This window comes from Chlorocebus sabaeus, chromosome 10 (genome assembly GCF_047675955.1).
Source record: "Chlorocebus sabaeus isolate Y175 chromosome 10, mChlSab1.0.hap1, whole genome shotgun sequence".
NCBI lineage: Eukaryota > Metazoa > Chordata > Mammalia > Primates > Cercopithecidae > Chlorocebus > Chlorocebus sabaeus.
The window spans coordinates 105,791,448-105,815,678 of record NC_132913.1 but is presented as its reverse complement, the minus strand read 5'-3'; the positions used below and the strand labels follow the sequence as shown (position 1 = coordinate 105,815,678).

Below are 24,231 nucleotides of genomic sequence, written 5' to 3'. Positions count from 1 at the left end.
TTGGTTAAATCATTCACTCATTCAACATTTATTGAGCGCCTACTGTGTGCTATGCACCGTGCTAGGCGCAGAAATACAGAGATGCATAAGATACAGTCCATGCCCTTAAGGATTCACAGTCTAGAAGGGGAGACAAACATGTAAACAAGTAAAATACAGTGTGATAAGTGCCACAGGAGAAGCATTGACAAAGTGCAGAGGTAGCCTGGAGGGGAGGGGCACAGGGGTTGCCTTCCTGGAGGAGGGGGCCTTTGAGGGGATCATGAGAGATGAACAGGTACTTGCCAGGCAGACAAGGCAGGAGGAGCAGGGGAAGGCATTCCAGTCGGAACAAACAGCATGAGCGAAGGCACAGAGGCATGAAACTGCATGTCTTGCTTGGTGAATGGGGAACTCTAACTAGTCTGGTGGTATTGCTAAAGTGCACTAGAGGCTGCGGCTGGAGAGGCGGGCAGAGGCTGGATCATGAGGGGAAACTGAGGGCAGGGGCATCTTGGAGGGTCACCAGAGGTGAGCAGAGCCCAAGAGCAGGCTTTAAAACAGGAAAAGAGGACTCCTGGCTGACCCAAGGTACACCTGCCTGAGGACCACAGGGTTCCTCGCTGTGGCTCCAAAGGGATCTGGACCTAAGAGTAGAGGAATAGCAGAGCTGGAGGTGGAGTAAGCAGAGGGGCCGGGCCAGGCCTGGGGCCCAGAGCTGCCATGCACTCCCGTGCTCTGCTCACAGCCTTCTGATTTCCAATCTGCACGTCAGAGCCCCCTCCTCCCAGCCGGGTGGGGGCCAGTGGGAAATCACATGGGAATGTGGCCGGCAAACCGCAAAGGGCCAGATGAGCGTCAGGTTACAGAATAGATCTTTACTAACTCAAAGAAGAAAACGGCTGCGGATAAAGCAGGAGAGATTAGTTAGATGGAGGAAGGCAGGCAGACGCGCCTAAGAACATGGGCCAAAGTGAGAAAACCACAGCTGCCAAAGAGGACCGTGGCTGTCTCTCCCCTGGCAAGGAGGGGCCCTTTTGGCCCAGGGCAGGGGCAGAGGCCAGCGGGAATGACCAGGCCAGATGTGCAAGGAGAGCGTGTGACCTGCAAGACTGTGGAGCTCCACACTCCAGACTCCAGTGTCTTCTTAGCTCAATGAGGAGGTTTCCTTGGCAACCAGGACCCTCCTTCTTCCAGGCTGTAGGGAGGCCACTGAGGCAGAGAGTGGCCAGCCAGCCTTCCAGTCCTTCAGTGTTCTCAGGAATGGTTCTGTCTGAAAAATGACTTTGCAGGGATGAGTGGGGCAGGGAGGCTGTGGGAGGAGGGCAGAGTCTCAGGACACCAGAGTCCAGCTGCCCCTCTGAGTGGTGCTTTTGCAAGGCATCACACTTGAGGCCACTGTGAGGGGCTGAGCTTCTTTCCCAACCCTGGATTGGGGAAGGGCAAGATGGACTCAACCTGTGTGGGGCCTCTGCCCTGGGTTCCAGGGCTACAGTGAGATGAGGCCTCCCAACGGAGAAGCTAACAGTAGCCCCCACGTCCTTGCTGCCATCCCAGGAGTAGGGAAGGAGGGGACCCTCCCAGTTGGTAGGGTCTGGAGATGTCCCGAGACCCCTCCTTTCCTCTTGCCGTTGATGAGGCAGCCTCGTGCTGCGGGGTTCCCAGCCTCCGACCGGCCCCCTTCTCTCGGCTTCACAGTCTCATCGCCTGGTGCCTCCCCTCCCCTGAGCAGTGTGGGGGATGATGCCCACTTGGGCGCTGATGGAGGTGGTGGTTGTTAGCGATGAGAAGGATGGTGAGGTGTGGGTGGCTGGGCTGGAGGTGCTGGGGGCATCACTTGCTCTTGTGCATGTCCTTCAGCCGGCGGAGCTCTTCCAGCAGCTGGGCCCGGGAGCAGTCATCATCCCCAGTGGGGCCCGGCCCTGGCCCCAGAGCCTCCTGTAGTGCCAGGCAGTGGGTCCTCAGGAATGGGTTGTAGGAGCGCTCCTCTCCCAGGGTAGACGGGCACTGTGGGTGAGAGGAACCAGGTTTGGTGGAGAGAAGCTGGGAAACGGACCCAGTACAGAGAAGCCTGACCCGACCCCTGCCCCATCCTGGAGTTCAGGAGTTCTGACTTGAGGGCCCATGGACCAAACAGGTCAGAGCTTTGGGGAGGTGCTCGCAGGCCTGGGGTCAGCATGGATGGGTTCCCGTTGGGGCTGAGTGCCTGCCCACACAGCTCCTCCTGGACCCCGAGTCCCTCACCGTGCCCTTGCGCTCCAGCCGCTGCCGCTGCACCCACTGCATCTTCCTCTCCCGGGCCAGGTTCTCGGGCTCCACCACGCCTGCAAAGCCCAGGTTCTCCTCCGCATACTCATGACCTACCGACAGCCACGGGGGTGAGACGCAGAGCAGAGAGAGATTGGTGGGACGGTCAGAACAGTCTTCCCTGCCCCAGGTCCAGGCCGATGGGTACCCGACCACCAGGGACAAGGGCAGCACTTCCAAGAAAACCCCAATCTCCAGGAGCTGCTTCTCTAACTGTGGGCACAAGTCAGCCACGGGTGGAAAAGTGGCAACGGTTCTGGGGGAAAAACCACTAGACCTGGAGCTGGCAGGCCTGCATCTCGCCCTGACTCTGCCACTGCCTAGTGTGTGACCTCGGTCTAGTCATGGCACCTCTCTGAGGCACCATTTTCTCATTTGGCAAGTGGAGAGAACACTGGTGCCACCAGACACAGATGTACCTGCTGTGTTCCTGGTGCCTAGAACAGAGCGTGGTATGTGTTAGGTGCACAGAAAGCACTTGTTGAATGTATGAATGAATGAATGAATGAATGAATGAATATATGTTCTGAGGATTAACAGATATCTGTGAATGTTTTCATGTACTACAAGGCAATGGTTACATGCAGAGTGCATTTACTGACTTCTCCCCAGATTAAAAAAAGGCTATTTTCTGTTCTGGGCTTGGGCTGTGAACAATTAGACATCTCTCTGGAATGCCCTGGGGCCTGCAGGGCTCCCAAGAGGCTGAAGGCTGGCTGGCAGGGGAAGGTAGTGTGAGAAGCAGAGGTGTTATGGAGCCAGCACTCCAGGAGGAAGGGAGGCCAGAACTCTGCCCCTACCCCTGCAGGTGGAGCTATGTCGCTTCTGGGCCAGGAACTGGGCTGGCCTGCTTTCTAGGGGAGTGAGGGGCTGGGAAGACCCTTGGGATAGGGAGTAGTAAAGGGGTGTCTCACCAGGCCACAGCAGGGTGTCATCCCCTAGCCCCAGCACAGTGTCCAGTGAGCTCAGCATGGTCTCTGCGTTGCCCTCAAAGGTCCGTCCTGGGTGGAGGTTGGAGGGTATGTCACAAGGCGCCAGGATAACACGATATGGCATAAGGCACACCCAGACAGGTGGGAACCAGCTTGTAATGCTCTGGTTGGCCACCAGCCCTGACCGTGCCCTTGCCAGGCCCACCCCAGGCATCTATTCCTTCCTTCTCACTGGGAACTGGGCCCAACTGGTCACCCCTAACCAAGCCCATCTGAGGCCTCCGTTGCACACAGTGACACCTGAAGGGAGGGGTTGCAGAACCTTCAGGTTGCAGGCCCCAGGCTTGGGAGACGCAGGGCTGCTTTCCTGCAGAACACTTCTTCACCTAGGCTGCCCTTTGGCATTCCATGCAGCCTGGGACTTGTGATCCTCACCCACCCCCTCACCTAGCGGTTCTAAACTTTTCATAACCTAGTCCTGCCAGTCACTGTATCAGAGAACCAGGCTTCACCCACGGGAAACCAATTCCCTGCATTCTCTCATTCTGTCCAACAGCTGGAGCAGTCTTTTTTATTTTTGAGACAGAGTCTCATGGTTGCCCAGGCTGCAGTGCAGTGGCACAATCACAGTTCGCTGCAACCTTAAATTCCTGGGCTCACCACCAAACCTGGCTAATTTTTGTATTTTTTGTAGAGACAGGGTTTCACCTCATTGCCCAAGCTGGTCTTGAACTCCTGGGCTCAAGCAATCCACCTGCTTTGGCCTCCCAGAGTTCTGAGATTACAGGCCTGAGTCACTGCTCCTGGCCTATAGTATTTATACTATTTAATTTTTTTTTTTTTTTTTTTGGTGACAGAGTCTTGCTCTGTCTTCCAGATTGGAGTGCAGTGGCGCGATCTCAACTCACTGCAACCTCTACCTCCCAGGTTCAAGCAGTTCTCCTGCCCTCAGCCTCCCTAGTAGCTGGGATTACAGGCACGTACCACCATGCCTGGCTAATTTTTGTATTTTTAGTAGAGACGGTGTTTCACCATGTTGACCAGGCTGGTTTTGAACTCCTGACCTCAGGTGATCCTCCCACCTCAGCTTCCCAAAGTGCTGGGATTACAGGCATGAGCCACTGTGCCTGGCCTATTTTAAAATTTTTTTGTAGAGACAGTCTTGCTATTTTGCCCAGTCTGGTCTCCAACTCCTGGCCTCAAGTGATCCTCCTGCCTCAGCCTCCCAAGGCACCCCAAGGGAAGTCTCAAGGATTAAAACCAGTCTGAGTAACACAGATGGAAGTAACTGCCACGGCAACATCTGTGCTAAAACTAAGGCTTCAGTGCTCTCCATGGGACTGTGGCTGCCCTGGCTTCTGTCTCTCCCTCCTCTCCCAGTTCCTCTCTCTTTCAGGGGGACTCACCACAGCCAGAGAGGAAGAGAAGGTCCCCTGAGAAGAGGCAGGAGGGACCCTTGTAGGGCTCCCCATCCAGTAGGTAGACCAGATGGCCTTGTGTGTGGCCAGGCGTAGCCAGGGCCCGGATCTGAAGCCGTCCCACGCTGACCACATCTTGATGACACAGGGGACTGGGGAACAAGGGAGTAGGGGAGAGAAGGTACTGGATCTGTGCCATGCTGATCCCTGCCCCCATCCCAGGCCCAAGGGGCTGGGTGATTCACAAGAGGGTGGGCTCCCATACAAAAGCAGATACCCCAATGCCCAGGGTCTCAGGTCCGAACGCTCCCCCTTTCCTCTTTTGGGGACTAAGCCTGGATCAATTGGAGGATGGGCAGTGCCAGTCTTCAGATAGGCAGGGATTGGGCCAGGAAGGGCACTGGCAAAGATCCACCTGTTGATACCCCTGAAACACTTCACTGAAGGCTGGGGGTGGGGGAAAGGGCCCATGGAAGGGGCCTAGGACCTTGCCTAGGTCAGGGACTTACTGGGTGAGGTAGGGGATGCCGTCCTGAGGGCTCCCGTACACCCGACAGTCCCGGTGCCGCCGGCTGAGGTCACGGTTCCCTCCACTGTGGTCCCTGCAGGATGGCAGAGACAGGCAGGGGGCTTCAAGGGGCAACTGTACCTAAGCCCCCCTCTTTCCCACAGCATCTCCAGGCCTTTAAGTGCTGGGGCTGTGGCTTCTGGACTGAGCAAGTTGTCCACACCTCTAGGCCTTTGTTCAAGTTGTTCCCTTGCTCAGAACATCGCCCCCAACAACTCAAGCTGGCCAATGCCAGCTGATCTTCCTGGACTCTCAGCTCAGGTCATCATCTTTCAATTCTCCAAGTGGATCTGATCACATTGTACCTGGGCCTCCCATCCCTGTACCCTGTTGCCAACTGCTACCTGAATATTACATACTTCTTTTGTGAAGACAAAGTCTCACTATGTTGCCCAGGTTGGGCTTGAACTCCCAACCCTCTTGCCTCCGCTGTTACGTACTTTGATACAGGGCTATCTCCCCTATTGGTCTCAGAATTTCCTTGATGAAAGAGTCATAACTTTTGCCCATGCCCAGTGTGCAGTAGGTATCTAATACATGCCCATGAAATGAAAGAGAAATGACTGCCCTGCCCTCCTCTGGGGCTTCAGAAGCTCAATGAATGGAGTGGTGGGAGACTGTCCCTTTTCCTCCCTCCCCGCTGCTGTCCAGGTGACTTCACGAGGAAGGTGGGTGCCGGCCTGTACTGACTTCTTGACTTCCGGCCCTGGCCGTCCTCACTGGGCCCAGTCCTGGCAAGCCCAGCTGGACAAGGGTGGGCCAGGGAAGACGGGAGCCCCTTACCAGTGCTTGTGAGTACAGAGAATGGCGACCAAGGTGACCCCTTCCTTTTCAATGGAAGCCTGCGGGAGAGAGGAGGTTTGGAGACTGGGGAGCAGGATGCAAGGGACACTTAAAGCAGCAGGAGCCAGGAGTGTGGGTGCTGGTGGAGAGGAGAGGAGAGGAGAGGAGAGGAGAGGAGAGGAGAGGAGAGGAAAGGAGAGGAGAGGAGAGGAGAGGATGGAGAGATGAAGCGGAGGGAGGGGATGGGGCTGGAGGGGAGAGATCCGGGAGTGTGAAGCGCGGGGCACATGGAGGCAGAGGGACAGACACAGAGAAATAAGGAATGGGAGGGAAAGACAGAGAGACCCAGATACTGACAGACAGAGGTAACAGAAATAAAGGGGGTCTGAAGGGGCCCAAAGGGAGTGAAAGCCAGCCTGGAAACTCACTAGACCCACAGTCCTGGGCCAACACACCCAGTCCTCTGGCCTTGCATCCCCCACTGCTGCTCTCCCCTTCTGCCCAGCCATGCCCTGTACCTCCCTCCCCCAGGCCATGTGTGTGCATGTGCACGTGTGAACATGGAGCATATGGGATATATCTCACAGGCAGACAGACAAGGGTCAGCCCTCTCTAGCAAGGGGAAACTGCCAGTCCCCAAGGTGACCCCAGGCACCCCCTGCTCCCTGCCCTCCCCTCACCTGCACAGCGCGAGGGTCTGAAGGGTCCACAGCCACAGCCAGCTGGGCCTGGGTGTCGATGATGAGGTAGCTGTAGTTGTCCGAGAGGACAGGGATGGGAAGCACCTTCACTCCTGGGGACAGAGATGGGCTGTGGGCAGGGTAATAGGCAGGGAGCCCAGGGTATGTGAAGGGGAGTAGGAGGGTGGGGGCACAGAATGGGGGATGCTGGCCAGGGGCAATCAGAGCTCACCATTGAAGAGGCGGGGCTGGGTTTTCGAGTGGCCTTTAGGGTAGCGATTCCGAGCCCTGCGCAGCTGCTGTCGGTAGAAGAGGTACCCGAGCCAGGTGCGGGTGTACAGGCTGTACCTAGAGAGTGAGTGGGTGGCCTATGGTTAGCCTTTCTCCCTAGCTCCTCTAGACCCCTTCGTGATGCCTGCAGGCCCCACATCTCCATTCCTCACCCCGTAAGCCAATGCAATTCCACCCTCACTTATTATGTGCCTACTGTTTGCCCTGCTTAGCACTCATGACAAGATGGAGAATGAGACGGACACACCTAGAACTTGCAATCTATCAGGGAGATGTGAACTGAGGAACTCACAGAAGAGAATTGGAAAGGCTGGGCACGGTGGCTCACAGCTGTAATCCCAGCACTTTGGGAGGCCGAGGAGGGTGGATCACCTGAGGTCAGGAGTTTGAGATCAGCCTGGCCAACATGGGAAAACTCCATCTCTACTAAAAATATAAAAAGTAGCCGGCTGTGGTGGCGCACACCTGTAGTCCTAGCTACTCAGGAGTCTGAGGCAGGAGAATTGCTGAACCTCAGAGGCAGAGGTTGCAGTGAGCCAAGATCACATCACTGCACTCCAGCGGGTGAAGAGCGAGACTCCATCTAAAAAAAAGAGAGACTTGGATCTCTTTGTTATGTCTTTTTTAATGTAGCCCAGGGTCTAGCACCTCTGATGAAGTAACCTTTGCAGGGAAGAGGGAGTAGGAATTAGGAGGCTGAAATGAGGTAGGAAAAATATTTCAGAAAGAGCAGTGGTGGTCAAACTTTAGCATGCATCCTAATCATCTGAGGAAGGTTGGCTGAAGTGGCTCACGCCTGTAATTCCAGCACCTTGGGAGGGAAGGAGAGAGGATCACTTGAGCCCAGAAGTTCGAGACCAGCCTGGGCAACATTGTACCCTATAGGGTCTCTACAAAAAAAAAAAAGAATAGCTGGGTGTGGTAGCACATGCCTGTGGTCCCAGCTACTCAGGTAGCTGAAGCAGGAGGATTGCTTGAGCCCAGGAAGTCGAACCTGCAGTAAGCCATGATTGCACCACTGCATTCTAGCCTGGGTGACAAAACAAGATCCCATCTCAAAAAAAAAAAAAAAAAAAAAAAAAATCATCTGAGGCTGGGTGCAGTATCTCACGCCTGTAATCCCAGCACTTTGTGTGGCCGAGGCAGGCGGATCACCTGAGGTCAGGAGTTCGAGACCAGCCTGACCAACATGGTGAAACCCCATCTGTACTAAAAATACAAAAATTAGCTGGGTGTGATGGTGGTGCATGCCTGTAATCCCAATTATCTTTTTTGTAGATGTACAGATGGGGTCTCAATTTGTTGCCTAGGCTGGTCTCAAACTCCTGGGCTCAACTAATCCCCTTGCCTTGGCCTTCCAAAGTGTTGGGATCACAGGTGTGAGCCACCATGTCCAGCCCGAAATTCTCTTTTTTTTTTTTTTGAGACAGAGTCTCACTCTGTTGCCCAGACTGGAGTGCAATGGCACAGTCTCGGCTCACTGCAACCTCTGCCTCCCAGGTTCAAGCGATTTTCCTGCCTCAGCCTCCCGAGTAGCTGGGATTACAGGCGCACACCACCATGCCCGGCTAATTTTTTGTATTTTTAGTAGAGACAGGGTTTTGCCATGTTGGCCAGGCTGGTCTCGAACTCCTGACCTTGGGTGATCCACCTGCCTCGGCCTCTCAAAGTGCTGGGATTACAGGTGTAAGCCACTGCGCCTGGCTGAGCCTGAAATTCTTTTTTTTTTTTTTTTTTTTTTTTTTTTTTGAGAGGGAGTCTCACTCTGTCGCCCAGGCCGGAGTGCAGTGGCCGGATCTCACCTCACTGCAAGCTCCGCCTTCTGGGTTCACGCCATTCTCCTGCCTCAGCCTCCCGAGTAGCTGGGACTACAGGCGCCCATCACTACGCCCGGCTAGTTTTTTGTATTTTTTAGTAGAGACAGGGTTTCACCCTGTTAGCCAGGATAGTCTCGGTCTCCTGACCTCGTGATCCACCGTCTCAGCCTCCCAAAGTGCTGAGATTACAGGCTTGAGCCACCGCACCCGGCCAGACCTTGAAATTCTTAATGATTTTATCTTTGACCTTGTGTCTTGTTTTTTTTTTGAGGCTGAGTCTCACTCTCTTGCCCAGGCTGGAGTGCAGTGGCCAGATCTCAGCTCACTGCAAGCTCCGCCTCCTGGGTTCACACCATTCTCCTGCCTCAGCCTCCCGAGTAGCTGGGACTACAGGCGCCCGCCACCTCGCCCGGCTAGTTTTTTGTATTTTTTAGTAGAGACGGGGTTTCACTGTGTTAGCCAGGATGGTCTCGACCTCCTGACCTCGTGATCCGCCTGTCTCGGCCTCCCAAAGTGCTGGGATTACAGGCTTGAGCCACCGCGCCGGGTCTGACCTTGTGTCTTGTAAGTGGAGCCTGATAGGACAGTGTGACATGCAGGGAGCAGGAGACACATACAGTGAGTGTGCTCCCTTCCTCGCTTACCATACCTGTACAGAGTCTGCAATGCCTGTGAGCACACAGATCTGGGGGACCCACAATGCATGGGAGTTCAACAAGACTCAAAGCGAGTACAAGGTGAGTGCACACCTATGACTGATCCAAGAGGCCAAGCTTTCAGTTCAAACTAGAATGTGCTTCAAGTGCACAAAGAAGACAGAAGTGTTCTAAGAAACACAAATGACCAAGGAATTCTGCTGCGTCCTTTCTTGCTTTTGTGTTATCCACACACTTATGCTGCAAATAGCGATACAGAAAGGAAGGGGAAGATAGGGTAACCAATCCATCCTTTTCCTTTCCATCCTTCCTTATTAACTGGCAAGCCAACAGTGCTGGCAGAATGTGCACATATTAAGAATTGAAAGCCAGGCGCGGTGGCTCATGCCTGTAATCTCAGAACTTTGGGAGGCCGAGGCAGGTGGATCACGAGGTCAGGAGTTCAAGACCAGCCTGGCCAAGATGGTGAAACCCCATCTCAACTAAAACTACAAAAATTAGTTGGGCGTGGTGGCAGGTACCTGTGATCCTAGCTACTCGGGAGGCTGAGGTTGCAGTGAGCCGAGATTGCGCCACTGCACTCCAGTCTGGGTGACAGAGTGAGACTCCATCTCAAAAAAAAAAAAAAAAGAATTGAAGGCCGGGCGCAGTGGCACATGCCTGTAATCCCAGCTCTTTGGAAGGCAGAGGCTGGTAGATTACTTGAGGTCAGGAATTGGAGACCAGCCTGGCCAACATGGTGAAACCCCATCTCTATTAAAAGTACAAAAATTAACAGGGAGTGGTAGTGGGCACCTGTAATCCCAGCTACTCAGGAGGCTGAGGCAGGAGAATCGTTTGAACCTGGGAGGTGGAGGTTGCGGTGAGCCAAGATCACGCCATTGCACTCCAGCCTGGGCAACAACAGTGAAACTCCATCTGAAAAAAAAAAAACAAAAAACAACGAACTGAAGGCCAGGTGTGGTGACTCACACCTGTAATCCCAGCACTTTGGGAGGCGGTGACAGGAGAAGTGCTTGAGCCCAGGAGTTTGAGACCAGACTGGGCAACATGGTGAGACCCCATCTCTACTACAAATGCAAAAATTAACCAGGCATGGTGGCACGCACCTGTGGTCCTAGCTACTTGGGAGGCTTAGGTGGGAGGATCACTTGAGCCCAGGAGGTCAAGGCTGCAGTGAGCCATGTTTGTACCACTTCACTCCACTCTGAGTGACAGAGGAGACCCTGTCCTGGTAAGAACTAAATATATATATCCATGTATAAGCTAAGAAATATTAATTATGTAGTTTCTGTGATTCTACAGGAGTTAAATGTTCTTATATTTGTATTTAAAACAAGCATTGCACAGTATTAAGCAAATGGTAAAATTCCTGCTAATAATTTAAATGCTTCTTACTTAGAATTACATTCAATAGCAAATTAAAAACATAACAGGTCAAAACAGATTGTAGAAGAAAAAAAGCTTCATATTTTAGTATTTTTAATGACTATTTTTTCCCAACTTTTTTTTTTTTTTTTTTTTTTTTTTGAGACAGAGTTTCACTCTGTTGCCCAGGCTGGAGTGTGGTGGTGCGATCTTGGCTCACTGCAAGCGCTGCCTCCCAGGTTCATGCCATTCTCCTGCCTCAGCCTCCCGAGTAGCTGGGACTACAGGCACCTGCCACCACGCTTGGCTTTTTTTTTTTTTTTAAGTAGAGACAGAGTTTCACCATGTTGGCCAGGATGGTCTCGATCTCTTGACCTCGTGATCCACCCGCCTTGGCCTCAAAAGTGCTGGGATTACAGGCGTGAGCCATTGCGCCCGGCTGACCCTAAGTCTCTACAAGGATTGACTGTGTATGTGGGAGCAGGTGCAGCCGCTCTTCAGACCCCTTAGGGAAGAGCTAGCTGATTTCCGCAAGCAGTTGGGTGAAAACCAAGCAGGTTTCCATGGCAATTTGTAGAAATGATTTAGGTAAAGTTTAATCACTGCACTGTCTGCTCTATGTACCCATGGGTTTATATTGACTGGCAGTCTGGGCACATGATTGAAAGGCTTTGCCAACCTTTATTTGTCTTTATGTTCCTTTTTCATAGGCCTTCTTTTTTTTGGTTTTATTTCTAAATTAGATTTGGCCAAGTTACACTTTTATTTCTTCAACAATATTTACTGAATCCTTGCTATCGGCCAGGCACTGAACACACACTGAGCAAGGCAAACTCACTGTCTTTGTGAAGATTCTATCTAGTAGGACAGACAGCACGATTAACATTTTTTTTTTTTTTTTTTTTCAAATGGAGCTTCACTCTTGTTGCCCAGGCTGGAGTGCAATGGCGTGATCTTGGCTCACCGCAACCTCCGCCTCCCAGGTTCAAGCAATTCTCCTGCCTCAGCCTCCCAAGTAGCTGGGATTACAGGCATGCGACAGCATACCTGGCTATTTTTGTATTTTTAGTAGAGATGGGGTTTCTTCATGTTGATCAGGCTGGTCTCGAGCTCCCAACCTCAGGTGATCCGCCTGCCTTGGCCTCCCAAAGTGCTGGGATTACTGGCATAAGCCACTGCGTCCAGCCTTTTTTTTTTTTTTTTTAAAGAGATGGGATCTTGCTCTGTCAGCCAGGCTGGAGTGTGGTGGCTCAGTCACAGCTCACTGAAGGTTGAAATGCTGGGGTTCAAGTGATTCTTCCACCTCAGTATCCCGAGTAGCTGGGACTACAGGCATGAGCAGACATACCCAGCTAATTATTTTTATTATTTTTTTTTGAAGAGAAGATGTCTTGATTCGCTTCCAGGCTAACACTGAGAGTTTCTAATACACAAGAGCACGTTCTAACACCTGGAGACCCTAGTCAAATCACCCAAGTACGATGAGAAAGAGTGAAAGAGGATATTTGCATAATCTCAAAGTATCTGCTTCACAAAATAACCACTAATTATAAAGACCATAGAAACCTGGCTGACTCCACCTTAAGCCAGTGATCAAAGTTAATCTCACCAGTAACAATATATAGACATCATTTGCCTCTTGGTATGATGTACCAAGGAGGGCACAAGATCACTTCTGTGGTATTTGTGCCAAAAATGCAAATCTCTAATTCTTTTTTGGGACTTGCTCTGTCGCCCAAGTCAGAGTGCGGTGTTATGATCCATAGCTCACTGCAGCCTTAATCTCCTGGGCTCAAGCAATCCTCCCACCTCAGCCTCCTGAGTAGTTGGGACTACAGGTGCGTGCCAGTTAATTTTTTACATTTTTAGTAGAGATGAGGTCTCACTATGTTGCCCAGGCTCTACTCTTCAAATGTATGGACAAGAAAAAAGATAGACTGAGAATCTGTCCCAGACTGGAGGAGACCAGGAGATAAATGCAAAGTGGGATCCTGGACTGGATTGCAGATCAGAGAAAGGGCAACAGCAGGGAAAAATGGTGGATTTGAGTAAGCTCTGAGAGTAGTTCATAGGCTAGTATTTATGTTAATTTCTTGGTTTTGATGACTATAGTGCGATTATGAAAGATGGTAGTATTCAGGGGCGAGAGGCAAATGGGAATGCTATGTAGTATTTTGACAAGTCTGAAATCATTTCAAAATGAAAAGTTGTGTTTGTTTGTTTTTAAACTGAATCTTGCTCTGTCACCCGGGCGGGGGAATGCAGTGGCATGATCTTGGCTCACTGCAACCTCCATCTCCCAGGTTTAAGCAATTCTCCTGCCTCAGCCTCCCTAGAAGCTGGGATTACAGGTGCCTGCCACCATGGCCAGCTAATTTTTATATTTTTAGTAGAGACAGGGTTTCACCATGTTGGCCAGGCTGGTGATCCTCTTGCCTTGGCCTCCCAAAGTGTAGGGATTATTGGTGTGAGCCACAGTGCCTGGCCCAAAATGAAAAGTTAAAAAATAAAATTAAATAAAATCACCCTTTCCTCTGACAGACACTACCTTGCACCAATGCCTGAGTCCCGTTCCTGTCTTTATTTCTCGCTACATGGGCTTATAGAAAGAGCAGAGGCTCTGGCAACAGAAAGATCCGGGCTCCCATCATAGCCTGGCCCCTGTTGACTCTGTGACTTTGGGCAAGTCATGAGTTTCACAGATGAGGTTCCTCATCGATAACATGGCAATGCTGTGACTTACCCCTGAAGGACTGTGCGAAGATTAAGTGCCTAAAATAAGAAAACTAATGTAAAGCACTCAGCCGAGAGCCTCGCGGGTGGAAGATGTTTAGCAATTGTTTCCTTCCCAAATTCAGCCAGGCAGTCCTCCCAGCTGCTGAAGCAGGGTCATGCACATCTGGGAGGGGTGATAAGCTCCCCACCTCCGCTTACTAAATGCTGACTACATGTGCCCAGGTTCTGTCCCTAACAAAGGACAAGATCTGTGGGGGCAGGGACTGTGCACCAAGAAGCTGCAGTAAACAAGGCCCCTCCCTGTCACTCACTGTATTTGGCAAATACTGTGCAAGATGGACACAGTGGAGACAGCAGAAACACGGCAGAAGGGGCCCTGCCTTCGGGGAGCTTGTAACGTGGGGAAAGGGAGGGCCAACAGACATTAAACCAGAAACTGGATTAGTCAGCAAACTGCCAGTTAACTATGGCTGGGGGTGGAAAAGAGTGGCCGGAAGGGAAGAGGCCCTACTGTAGACAGGGTGCCCAGGGAAGGCCTCGTCCCCAGAGGGTGACATTCGTGCTGGAAACTGCAAGACCGAGCCAGCGGCATGGACGGTTCTGGGTGATGTGGCACCAAGGCAGGAGGAGTGTGGAATTTTAGGAATTGCCAGGAGGCCTCGGAGTCTCTAGGCAGGGCTGGAGGGACCAACAGTGCTGGAGAAGGGGTCAGTGAGGTGGGCAGGAGCCAGGCTGTGAAGAGAGTGGAAAATGGCTGGTGGGCGTTAGAACAGGGTGCACAGGATCAGACTCCCTTTCTGAGAGCTCACTGGGCTGCTGGGTGGAGAAAAGGGGCAGGAGGTACCGAGTCATCCAGGTGGGAGAGAGACAGGGGTCTGGACTAGAGAGGGTGCTGGAGGTGGAGAGGGTAGGGTGGCAGAGGGATGGGAGATCTGTGCCTGGCTTGGATGTGGGCTAGGGACAGGTTGCAGTCCTTGCTGGCCTGAGGTCTTGATCTTTGGGCAAAGCAGGAGAAGGCAGGGCTGAGGTGGGGAAGGAGGAAGGGAAGGGGAGAACAGCCTGAGGACCTAGTGGCTCTCCCCAGCCCTGTGCCCCGCCCTGCCAAGGGCTTCCACAGGACTCTCTAAGCCACTTAGCTCAGGCTCGTCCTCCATCTGCCTGCAGAGTTGGCGAGTGACAATCCCCACGGTCAGCTCCCCATCCTGCTCCTTCTCTTTTTGGGAAAGGGCCCCTGTCCTTGCAGTTGCATTTAGCCCTCTCCCTGGCATATGTAACCAAAACAGGATCCCTCTCAATTTTGCTATCCACTGCCCCCCATCGCAGCCTCACCTGTGGGAAGAGGCCCTGGAAACTCACCTAGGGTCTCTCTACCTCCGACCCAAACTGCAAACCACAGGCAAAAAGAAGTTCCTAAAGCGCAGCATTTTGCTGAGGCTTGCACCTGCTCGAAAGTCTTCGGTGGCTCCTCACTCTTATGAACAAATGTCCAACTTCCAGTCAGGCCTTCTGGAAACTGAGACCACGGGAGTCGTTGCCCCCTCCCTTCCTGTACTGCCCAAGGATAATCCCGTGCTCCCAAGAATGAAAGGACAGAAACCCCCTAAATGACTGCCACCAGCGAAATGTACAAATAAATTCCAGCATATTCAGACCTTGGAAAACTGCACAGCAAGGGAAACACATGATCTAGAGCAACAGGTTTCAACATTCACAAAGCTCTAGCACGCATTGTTATGCTGAGACATACTGCAGAGAAAACAATATGACAATATTCATTAAAAATACAAAAGCATGGCTGGGTGCGGTGGCTCACACCCGTAATCCCAGCGCTTTGGGAGGCCGAGGCAAGTGGATCACCTGAGGTCAGGAGCTGGAGACCAGCCTGACTAATATGGTGAAATCCCGTCTCTAGTAAAAACACAAAAATTAGCCGGGCATGGTGGCGCATGCCTGTAATTCCAGCTACTTCAGAGGCTGAGGCAGGAGAACTGCGTGAACCTGGCAGGCAGAGGTTGCAGTGAGCCAAGATCGTGCCACTGCACTCCAGCCCGGGTGACAGAGTGAGACTCCCTCAAAAAAAAAAAAAAAAAAAAGCATGCAAATCAATCATGTATATTTTTTGGGTTTTTTTTTTTTTTTTTTTGAGACAGAGCTTCGCTCTTGTTGCCCAGGCTGGAGTGCAATGGCACGATCTCGGTTCACTGCAACCTGTGCCTCCTGGGTTCAAGTGATTCTCCTGCCTCAGCCTCCCAAAGTAACTGGGATTACAAGTGCCTGCCACCATACCCAGCTGATTTTTTTGTATTTTTAGTAGAGACGGGTTTCACTATGTTGGCCAGTCTAGTCTCGAACTCATGACCTCAAGTGATCCACCCACCTCGGCCTCCCAAAGTGCTGAGCTTACAGGCATGAGCCACCATGCCCAGCCAGAACCTGTGCCCTTCTGTCTTCTATCCCCTGCTCCACCTTCCCAGGATGTCACTGCCCCATGTTATGGCCCCCGGTTTCCTAAGCCATTACCAGAGATACGGCTTCTTCTTTTGCTGGAGGCAAGAAGCAGGAACTCACTCCCCTAACCTCAGTTTCCCTTTCTGTAAAATTGAGTGCTCCCCTGCAGCCTGGACCAGTAAGTTTATGTGACTCACAAGAAAATACTGATGCCCCAGGCCCAGATGTGGGTACACACTCTCTGCATGGCGTTCCCAGGCACGGTCAGCAAGCTGGGATCTAGGACAGTGCTTCTCTAAGATGGGCCTTGGCCCATCTATATTAGAATGACCTAGGGGTGCTGGTTAAACAAGAAGATTCTGACCTCTTCTCTCCCTCCCTCTTCCTAGATTTTGATTCAGCAGTTCTGGGGCCAGGAACTACCCATCATCACCTCACCAAAAAGAAGATAAAGTTTCCTAATTGGTCCTCTAGGACTTAGGTGGGAGGCAGAAAAGCCATTCTGCAAGGTGGGGAGCAGCCAGCCTGGGTAAGTGGCAGCTGCCCCGAGGGACCCTCCTTGTGGGGTTACAGCTACAGACAGTGCCAGCACCTCCAGTGTAGGGTCAAAGTGCACCTTCCACTCCTTGCCTCAGTGAGCCAGCAGTTGGTGTCTCTGGTATCTGAATGTGAGCCTCCAGCCCCATGGGAGGCCATGTGTGACAGCTGGGGACAGTGAGCCACTGCCCCCCCCAGATGCCCCTCCCTCTGACACACAGTGGAAAACACACAATGAAGCTCTTCTTCTCTCCTCCATAGGGCCATTTCACCATCCTGGGCAGCCCTGAGAGAATCCTGAGGTTTTCAAGCCTCTGTCCCAGCTGGGCCTAGGGCTGGCCTCAGGCCAGGGGGAGTAGGAGGGAGGGTGGAGGGCAGGGGAGCAGCATAAAGGGGGCTCTGCCTCCCACAGAATGACCTGGAAGGCCCTTATTGCCAGGGTCACCTGCCTTGGCTCCTCCCTTCCTCCTGTATCTGCTAAATGGCACCCCGATCCCACAGGGCCCCAGACTCCACTGGGACCCAAAGGACAAGCTCAGGCTGGTGGGGCCTCTGGCTGGGGACTGTTCTGGCTTCTCCCTTCGTGTCCTCAGGACCCAGACTGCCCAGGCTCTGCATCTTACCACCGACAGGGCACTCCTAATGAAACGGAACTGAAAGTGCCTGTCTGAGAGCTGAGGGACCTGGAGGGCCACCAGGACACAGGGTTCTATGGGACCCAAGGTCTGTGCAAGGCCCCTCAGGAATGCAGAGAGCAACTCCATGTTTTGTGCATTCTCAAAACTGAGGAAACGGAAGAAGATAACGAGACAGCTAAAAGGCCCTTGAGGGTGACGGTTTCCTGAAGCTGCCAGCATGCCTGGGGGCGGGGGGACTTCCTCACGCCCAGGAGAGGGACAGGGCTGCTCTGCGGTCAAAACAGGAGATCCCCGGGTCAGGGTCTGCCATTGTCCTACCCATCCCTGGATGGGTTCTTCCCCAGACTTCACAGCCCTCTCCAGAGGACACCCATCTGTCACTGATGAAAGGGGCTCTTGGCTAGAACCAGAAGCACAGTAAGAGCTGGTGGCCCCTCCATGGTGTCTCAGCCCTGGCTGCGAGGCCTTAGCTAGTTCTCTCTCCATGGGTGTAATCCCAGGCCACCTGCCCACCAAGGGCTCTGGGCTTTGTTTAGTTTTGGTTTGTTTCTTGTGACTTTCTCCTTCTCTCCTCACTCATCCCAATCCCAGGCTTTCCTGATTCAATCCTGCTCCCTGGGCTAGGCCTGAGGGTCCCAGAGGGCCACCAAGGACACAGGGTTCTAGTGGAGCCGGGGTCTGCTCCAAGGCCCCTTAGTTTTTGTTTGATTGTTTTGACACAGAGTCTCGCTCTGTCATCCAGGATGGAGTGCAGTGGTGTGATCTCCGCTCACTGCAAGCTCCGCCTCCCGGGTTGAAGTGATTCTCCTGCCTCAGCCTCCCGAGTAGCTGGGATTACAGGGGTGCGCGACTATGCCCAGTTAATTTTTATATCTTTTAGTAGAGATGGGGTTTTGCCATGTTGGCCAGTCTGGTCTCAAACTCTTGGCCTCAAGAATCCGCTCGCCTTGGCCTGCCAAAGTGCTGGGATTACAGGCGTGAGCCACTACACCCGGCCCCAAGGCCCCTTAGGAACACAGAAAGCAGCCAGGAAGTCCGATCCATGAACACCTAACTCCAGTACAAGCAAGAATGCGCACGGGAAGCTCGAAGAAGGAAGATAGTGCCGGGGGCAGTCTGGAGACAAGAGGTTCATTTTGACTGAGGAGGCTGGGAAGGCTTCATGGAGAAAAGGGCACCTGAGCCAAGCTTTTCATTCATTTATTCATACATGCATGCATTCATTCAGAAACTTTTTTTTCTTTCACATCAGACGGATACCGTGCTGACATCACCACAAGGTTTGAGGGATGCGCATGTTACCTATGCGTGTGAAAACCCAATCATACTTAGGAATTAAAAAAGGATCATTCAGAGGCATTTAGTAAGGGCCACCTAGGTGCCAGGCACTGTTCTGGAATCTGGGATACAGTCTTGAACAAAGCTTCTCCCCCTGTGTAGTCACATTCTGGTTGGGGGAGAAGAAGGACACAGGTAGTGTGTCCCATGGTGATGTGAACTAGGGGAACGTAAAGCCAGAGAGGGGACAGGGTGCAGGGGTGGGGGTGGTGCTATTTTTATGTGGGGTGGTCAGGGCAGGGCTCTCATATAAGGCAAAATTTGAGCAGAGAACTGAAGGAAGTGAGGCAGCAAGCCATGCGGAGTCACAGAAAGGCCTGAATGGAGGGGTGTCTTGGTGTATTTGAGGCCTGGGATTACAACAGGCAGAGACAGAATTAGCCCAGACCTCTCCACTAGGACTGAAGCACCGTGGAGAGGCCACCAGCTGTGGCTGAGGCAGAGGAGCAGGCTGAAGGGCGCTAAAAGATGTGGTAGGGATGGGCAGGTCACAGAGGGCCTTGAAGCCATTCTTCGAACAGACTTGGACCTCATGAGAGAGATGGGAAATCGCTGGAGGAGTTTGAGCAGAGAAGTAATCCATTCCTGACTTAAATAACAGTTTCTTTTTTTTTTTTTTGAGATGGAGTTTCACTCTTATCACCCAGGCTGGAGTGCAATAGTGCAATCTCGGGTCACTGCAGCCTCTGCCTCCTGGGTTCATTCAAGCGATTCTCCTGGCTGGCCCAGGGTGGTGGCAGTGGAGGCAGGGAGAAGTGTTCAGATTCTGGGTACCTTTGAAGGTGAGTTTTGAAGATGCAACAGAATTTGACAGTAGAGACGTAGGGAGGAAGGAAGGCAGAACAGGTCAGACGGAAGTGCAGGAACAGCTCAGGCCTGGGGGAGATGAAACTGGGCAAGTCTGTAGGGAGTGTGGGAGGGCTGCAAAGGCCTGGGTGAGGGGTGTGGCTCCATTATGTTGGCAATGTGGCTTGCAGAAGTGGACACTTGCTCAGAGCCACACTCTGAAAACTAACCAGGCAGCAGGGGGAAGCTGTGTCAGTGGGGAGAGCAGAGAGCAGCACGGAGGCATGAGGCTGCTGTGGGTGCTCTGGCCATAGCTCTCCAAGGTCCCACAGGCCCCAGAAGAGAAAAGGATCCTGCTCCCCTCCTGCCAGGCTGCGACGTGGATAGCCCAGCTCATCTACCTGGCCTCATTCGGCAGCTGGGAGGATTCACTCAAGGTCCCTCCCATCAGGCTCCTGCCACTCTTGAAATCAAGCCAGTGGGACTCATTGGCCCCAGATAAGGGCTTTCCTCTTGCAGAAGCAGAGCAAGCTGGGTCCATCCCAGGGAGGGTTGCAAGGGTCAGGAAGGACCTTCTACGCCTCGGAATGGAGGGGGGCTTGGTCTAGGAGGGAAGGCTGTCACTAGGACTGGCTTTCCCCACAGGCCAGCTGCTACCCACCTCCTTGGCTCTGCAAGACACTCGCAGACCTGCTTGTGTCCTATCCGTCTCCCCTCTGCAGACAGAGGCTTTCCTCAAGACTCTGTTCTGCAAAATCCCCACAACTACCCCTAAGAAGGCAAAAGGACAACTGAGGCATGAAGCAGGGGGCACACACGGGCGAGTCCCACATTCCTGATCCGACTCCCCAGGTGTATCGTGCTGCTTCTGGGGAGCTTGCCGTGCCCTGCCTCCTCCTGGGTTTGGGCCCCTCCTTTTTTTTTTTTTTTTTTTGAGATGGAGTCTTGCTCTGTCGCCCGGGCTGGAGTGCAGTGGTGCAATCTCAGCTCACTGCAAGCTCCGCCTTCCAGGTTCACACCATTCTCCTGCCTCAGCCTCCCAAGTAGCTGGGACTACAGGTGCCTGCCACCAGGACCGGCTAATTTTCTGTATTTTTAGTAGAGACGGGGAGACCTCCTGACCTCGTGATCCACCCACCTTGGCCTCCCAAAGTGCTGGAATTACAGGCTTGAGTCACTGCACCTGGCCGGGCCCTTGTTTATATGTGTTCGCATGTGCTTTCTCCTTCCCTGCAGAACAGTGATCAGAACCTGTTCATATCTGGGACCCCACAGTCCTTACCCAGGGCAGCTGGGTGTTCCCTGGCTGAATGAAGGGATGTGGAGTTTCCTGCTGGGTGGTGACTAGGACAGGCTTGGAAGACAGGGGTGGAGTTATGTAAGGAAGCTCCGGAAGGACACAGGGCCATGGATCCTCTCCCACCCAACTCCAGGTCACAGCAGGAACACTTGCTAACATTTCCTGAACACTCTCTTTGAGCCAGGCCCTGTGTATTTTAGGTGCGGTTTCATTTGATCCGCATAGGAGCCCTATGAGGTAGGCATCCCCAACCCCATTTTATAGATGCAGACAACCAAGGCACAGAGAAGTTACTTGTCCAAGGTCACATGGCTACTAAGCAACAAAGATAGGATGCAAAAGCAGATTTGTTCGACCCCACATGCTATGTGCTTAGCTACTATCCACACTGTCTCCCAGGCGCCACAGAGCCCCAAATGCATGTGTCTCACATCAGGTTCGCCTGTGGCCACTGTGCTCAGTTATCCTCATCCTAACACAATTGTAGTTATGGTTAAGGAAAGCCTTTTATAAAATTGCCAGACACCAGGGATGCTGATTATTAATGATAATATGGCCAACAGCTCTCCTCCCGGTGAGCCTGGTGTTTCCATCATTTCCTTTCCACCCCCAGTAGAATCCTCTATTTGTGATCCTCCCAGCCACACCTTCAGGTTGGAAGCGTATGTGCCCTCCCCCTCCCCACCATGTCCTCTCCCATCCCGTTCCCCCTCCCTCCCCATCCTTCCTGGAGACACCCCTAGCACCAACACCTGCCCATTTCTACCCTAGAGTTTCCTGCAAATATCCCCTTTCCCTCCCAGCAGCCAGCAGCCTCTCCCCCTGGGGACTGGACTGATTGTTTCCCAGACTATGAGAAGCAGGGTCTGGAAATCCGACTCCAGGCACACCCTTCAAATCTGTAAATTTGAGGAGTGGATTCCAAAGCAACCTTGAAATCCAGACACAGAAAAGCCTGTAGAAATACTGCATTTTGAAGAAGCTCTCCAATGATTCTAGTTTTGGAGATCTGTAAAATCCCAAGTCCCAATTTCCAGGCATACCCATACCCTCAAGATTCTGAGATAGTGATTCTGGCATTCTGATCTCAGGAATTCTGATTCCAGTTCCTTATGGAAACTTCTATTTTCCACTTCCTCAGGCCATTTGTATGACCTCAAACTTACTAATTTTGAAAGCTAGAAGTAGATTTAAATATCTTTCCCCAGATAAGACTGTAAAATTCCCAGAAATTTTATGGGGAGAAAATGTTTCCATTAAAAATCCCAAATATGGGCTAGGTAAAGTGGCTCCTGCCTGTAATCCCAGCACTTTGGGAGGCCGAGGTGGGCAGATCATGAGGTCGGGAGTTCAAGACCAGCCTGACCAACATGGTGAAACCGCATCTCTACCGAAAATACAAAAATTAGCCAGGTGTGGTGGCGAGTGCCTGTAGTCCCAGCTACTCAGTAGGCTGAGGCAGGAGAATTGCTTGAACCCGGGAGGTGGAGGTTGCGGGGAGCTGAGATTGTGCCACTACACCACTCCAGCCTAGGGTACAGAGCAAGAGTCCGTCTCAAAAAAAAAAAAAAAAAAAGACCAGGTGTGGTGGCTCATGCCTGTAATCCCAGCACTTTGGGAGGCCGAGGCGGGCAGATCATGAGGTCAGGAGTTCGCAACCAGCCTGACCAACATGGTGAAACCCCGTTTCACCATGCCAAGATCACGCCATTGCATTCCAGCCTGGGCAACAGAGTGAAACTCCATCTCAAAAAAAGAAAAAAAAGAAGATTATTTAGATACCTTCATATTTGGGGATTTTCTTTTTCTTTTTCTTTTTTTTTTTTTTGGAGACGGAGTCTCGCTCTGTTGCCCGGGTCTGAGTGAAATGGCACGATCTTGGCTCACTGCAACCTCTGCCTCCCAGCTTTAAGCGATTCTTCTGCCTCAGCCTCCTGAGTAGCTGGGATTACAGGTGCTCACCACCATGCCCAGATAATGTTTGTATTTTTAGTAGAGATGGGGTTTCACCATGTTGGCCAGGCTGGTCTCGAACTCCTGACCTCAGGTGAGCCAGCCACCCACCTCAGCCTCCCAAAGTGTTGGGATTACAGGCGTGAGCCACCACGGCTGGCCTAGATATTTTTCAGTCTCATTATTTTAATGCAATATGCAGAGCAATGGTAACTTACTTGGCGCATTATCTAAATGGTGACCAAAGTTTAGGATATTAGAGATGTGAATGCTCCAAAAGGCACAAACACAAGATCCCCACCCCACCCTCCAGCACCATGTTTTTCCAGTTTTCCCGTCCACTGAAGCCTTTATATCTCCACTTCTTAGACTGTGAGTGGAATCCTGGGCCTAAAGCTTCTGGGTGTGTGGGTGGTCTGGGGAGGAGAGGGTGAGTTGCACAATGTCTGCTCGGAAGCTCAGGAAATTCCCAGGCTTAGGCTCTCCCCACAACCTGGCCTGTGGCCAGGGCTCTCACAATTCCCATCCCCAACATTACTGTCCCTAAACTGGGACTTGAGGTCCTGACCCATGGCCAGGCTGGTAGTAGGAAGGGGACAGGGGCCCTTCTCCCCTGCCTTCTCCCCTGCCTCTCAGTGACCCTGGGTCTGAACAGTGCTTGCTATCACCACCCTCCCCTGGGGCCAGGAAGGAAGGGGTAGAGGGAGGCAGGAGGGCAGAGTGAGTGGGGGAGGGTCCATGGAGACAAATCACTGGAAAAGTGGGCAGAGTCAGTTGGGTCAGATTTCACAGCCTGGGGCTTCCACTAGGGCCAGGCTGTGGTTAGAAGGAAAGGGACATGCTGGAATCCAACAGGGTTGAGACCCTTGCTTGGGACAGAAGAACCTAACTTGACTGGTGAGAAGTTGGGTGCTGGGGAGTGGGACAAGGACATACGGAAGGAGTTGGCGGTTTTAAATGTCAGACGGTGGGAAGCATTCCTTCTCTCCGGCACTTGCCATCGGAGCCCGGGCATCTGCTGACCTTACCCCTGGACAGGGACGGTCTTCCCAGCCCTGGCTACTGCACTATCCTCCTGTCCAGCTTCCTGGTCTCCAGCCCCTTCTGTGGCACTTTTTCCAGATGTTCTCTCACGCCTCCTTACGTGGCCACCCTGGCCCGCCTCTCCGATCCTCCTTCCCCAGCTTATCCCAATTCTCCAGCCCCCCAACTCCCTCAGACCCCCCAACTCAGTGGCATCTCCAATCCGTCTCCTCGATCCCTCTTCCCTCAGACCAAGCCCCTTCCAAACCGCCACGCCCACCCCCAGCTCCGGCCCGCGCCTCCCAGTCCCCTCTCCCAGCGCACCCGCCTCCCGAGCCCGCACGCTTCGGACCCCGGGCACTAACCCGATTCGGAAGAGCAGCCGCTGGCTGTGCGCCATGAGCAGGCCGCGGAGGCCCCGCCGCACTCGGCAGCCGCGGGGGCTCACAAGTAGGACGAGGACAAGGACGAGGAGGAGCCAGCAGCCGGCGACCCACTGCCACGGCGCGGGCCAGCCCTGCCAAGCCATGCTGGGGGCAGGCGCGCGCCAGCCGGGCGGGGCTGGGCGTTGCTAGCCAACGGCCCGGCCCCGGCCCCCCGCGGGGAACCTGCCGGCAGGCTGGGGGCGTGGGGGCGTTGTGGCCCCGCCCCGCCCATTGACCTCTGCTTTGGA

General features: G+C 52.9%; 1 protein-coding gene and 1 non-coding gene across 3 annotated transcripts; both read right to left on the bottom strand.

Moving 5' to 3' along the window:
- Positions 1 to 4: 4 nt before the first annotated feature.
- PNKD (PNKD metallo-beta-lactamase domain containing) lies at positions 5 to 24,198 on the bottom strand. Of its 2 annotated transcripts, XM_073020073.1 has the most exons (10): positions 23,924 to 24,198; positions 10,227 to 10,349; positions 6,900 to 7,015; positions 6,668 to 6,780; positions 5,988 to 6,046; positions 5,146 to 5,238; positions 4,625 to 4,788; positions 3,201 to 3,287; positions 2,224 to 2,339; positions 5 to 1,986 (listed from the first exon to the last, which is right to left on the bottom strand). In XM_073020073.1, exons 1-10 carry the CDS (start codon positions 24,085 to 24,087, stop codon positions 1,813 to 1,815), a joined length of 1,209 nt encoding a protein of 402 aa, XP_072876174.1. In that variant the 5' UTR covers positions 24,088 to 24,198; the 3' UTR covers positions 5 to 1,812. The 2 variants fall into 2 exon arrangements, with proteins under 2 accessions (XP_072876174.1, XP_007964443.1); XM_007966252.3 differs by lacking the exon at positions 10,227 to 10,349.
- On the bottom strand, positions 18,405 to 18,505 carry LOC119625564 (small nucleolar RNA U13). The gene has a single exon (XR_005241754.1). It is a non-coding gene; the product is annotated as a small nucleolar RNA U13 (small nucleolar RNA).
- Positions 24,199 to 24,231: the final 33 nt, after the last annotated feature.

Coding starts and splice junctions, on each gene's coding strand:
- PNKD (XM_073020073.1), bottom strand. CDS start 24,087: ATGGCTTGGCAGGGCTGGCCCGCGCCGTGGCAGTGGGTCGCCGGCTGC. Junction 6,047..6,667: donor CAGACCCTCGCGCTGTGCAG/GTGAGGGGAGGG, acceptor TCTCTCCCGCAG/GCTTCCATTGAAAAGGAAGG. Junction 2,340..3,200: donor TGACACCCTGCTGTGGCCTG/GTGAGACACCCC, acceptor GGCTGTCGGTAG/GTCATGAGTATGCGGAGGAG.